This window comes from Eimeria mitis, genomic scaffold (assembly GCF_000499745.2).
Source record: "Eimeria mitis Houghton genomic scaffold, Emh_scaff8207, whole genome shotgun sequence".
In the NCBI taxonomy this organism is placed as follows: Eukaryota; Apicomplexa; class Conoidasida; order Eucoccidiorida; family Eimeriidae; genus Eimeria; species Eimeria mitis.
The window spans coordinates 1-1,949 of record NW_024016285.1 but is presented as its reverse complement, the minus strand read 5'-3'; the positions used below and the strand labels follow the sequence as shown (position 1 = coordinate 1,949).

Sequence of the window (1,949 nt, the reverse complement as noted above, 5' to 3'; positions counted from 1 at the left end):
GGCTGGAAGCAGAAGTGGAGTTTGTGGAGTGTCTAGGCAACCCTTTATATTTATATTTTATAATAAAGGAGGGGTATTTAGAGAGAGAAAAATTTATATATTATTTACGTTATTTACGTTATCTTACTCATCCTCCTTTTATTTATTTATTTAGATTTCCTATTGGTTTATACGTGCTGCAGCTGCTGCAGCACAGAACGTATAGACTCGCTCTTGCTGCTGCTGCTGATGCTGCTGTTCTGCTGCTGCAAAAGAATATACACCTGCACTGGCTCACACACGATATAGATCTATATAGAGAAGATACACAACCCCAGTAGCTGCTGCTGCAGCAGCAGCAGCAGCAGCAGCTGCAGCAGAGAAGGAAGAGGAAGGAGGAGAAGGAGAAGTGGAGGGAGTGCTGCTGCTGCTGCTGCTGCTGCGGCTGGGTGCAGACAGCTAGCTACTCCTGCACCTCTAGCAGCAGCAGCAGCAAAAGCAGCAGCAGCAGCAGCAGCAGCAGCAGCAGCAGCAGTAGCACATCCGTGCACTTGAGCGTTTGCCTGCGTACTCCTCCCATTAGCAGAAGCAGCAGCAACACCAGCAGCAGCAGCAGCAGCAGCAGCAGCAGCAACTGCTGATGCTGCTGTCTTGGCGATTCCAGCGGTGGGCGCGAAGGCTGGGGGGAGACAAACACATTCATTTTGCTGCTGCGCTGCTGCCTGCTGCAGCACATCCATCTCTTGCTGCTGCTACTGCTGCTGCTGCTGCAGCACAGACATCTCTTGCTGCTTCTGCTTCTGCAGCAGCAGCAGCAGCAGCAGCAGCAGCAAGGGCGCCCGCCAGTTCGACTGCTGCTGCTCTGCTGCAGCAGAGGAACTCACGACGCCTTGCTGCAGCACGAATACAAACAGCAGCAGCAGCAGCAGCAGCAGCACCAGCAGCACCGCTGCAGCAGCAGCAGCAGCAGCAGCATGATGGGGACAACCTGGCACAGCAGCAGGCGCTGCAGCAGCAGCTGCTGCAGCAGCTAGATGCCTTGCATGTTGCTGCTGTGCATCAGTACAACCAGCAGCGGCAGCAGCAGCAGCAGCAGCAGCGGCAGCACAATCAGCAGCAGCAGCAGCAGCAGCAGCAGCAGCAAGTTCGTCGGTTGTTGGAGCCGCATGTTCTTAGTGTTGCACAGACAGGTTTGCTGCTGAAGGCGCTGCTGCTGCTGCCTCTTCTTTCTGCTGCTGCTCCCTTTAGGGCGTTGCTGCTGCAGCAGCATCCGCTGCTGCAGCTAGCTGTTCGTTCTGTGTCTGTACACTGCAACACGTTGAGAGCAGCAGCAGCAAAAGATGCTTTGCTGCTGCTGCTGGTGATGCCTCCAACTCACCAGCAGCAAGTGCAGCAGCAGCAGCAAGTGCAGCAGCAGCTGCAGCAGCTGCTGCTGCAGCAGCAGCAGCAGCAGGCGCGAGAGCAGCGGCTGCTGATAGCCCGCTTGGTTCGACGGTTGCTGCTGATAGGGGGGGAGCTGCAGCAGCAGCAGCAGCAGCATCTGCTGCTGCTGCCTTTTTTGCTGCTAGCAAAGGATCCATACTTCGCGCAGCAGCAGGGCCTGTGGCAGCAGCTGCTGCAGCAGCAGCTTGCTGCTGCTGCTAATGGTCCTCTGCTGCTGCAGCCGCAGCAGCAGCAAGAAGCAGCAATACAGCTGGTGCTGCAGTGTATCTCCACTGCAGCACAAACTGCTTCTCAAGCTAGCAGCAGCAACAGCAGCAGCAGCAGCAGCAGCAGCAGCAGGATGAGTGTATTTGTGAACGATGCGGTGTATAGCCACCTGGGGGAGGATTGGCTGCTAGCAGCAAGTCCTGCTGCTGTTGCTGCTGTGCTGCTGCACCTCTGTCGCTTGGGGGCCCTCACTTCTTCTTTGTTTGCTGCTGCTGTTGATTCGCTGCTTGCTGCTGCTCTGCTGCAGCGGGAGCAGCAGC

At 56.2% G+C, this 1,949-nt stretch overlaps 1 protein-coding gene across 1 annotated transcript; it reads left to right on the top strand.

Moving 5' to 3' along the window:
* Nucleotides 1-619: 619 nt before the first annotated feature.
* Nucleotides 620-1,766, top strand: EMH_0094190 (uncharacterized protein; the record flags this gene model as incomplete). Its single annotated transcript, XM_038023144.1, has 2 exons — nt 620-1,465; nt 1,701-1,766. The coding sequence occupies 2 exons, from the start codon at nt 620-622 to the stop codon at nt 1,764-1,766; spliced, it is 912 nt and encodes a 303-aa protein (XP_037878998.1).
* Nucleotides 1,767-1,949: the final 183 nt, after the last annotated feature.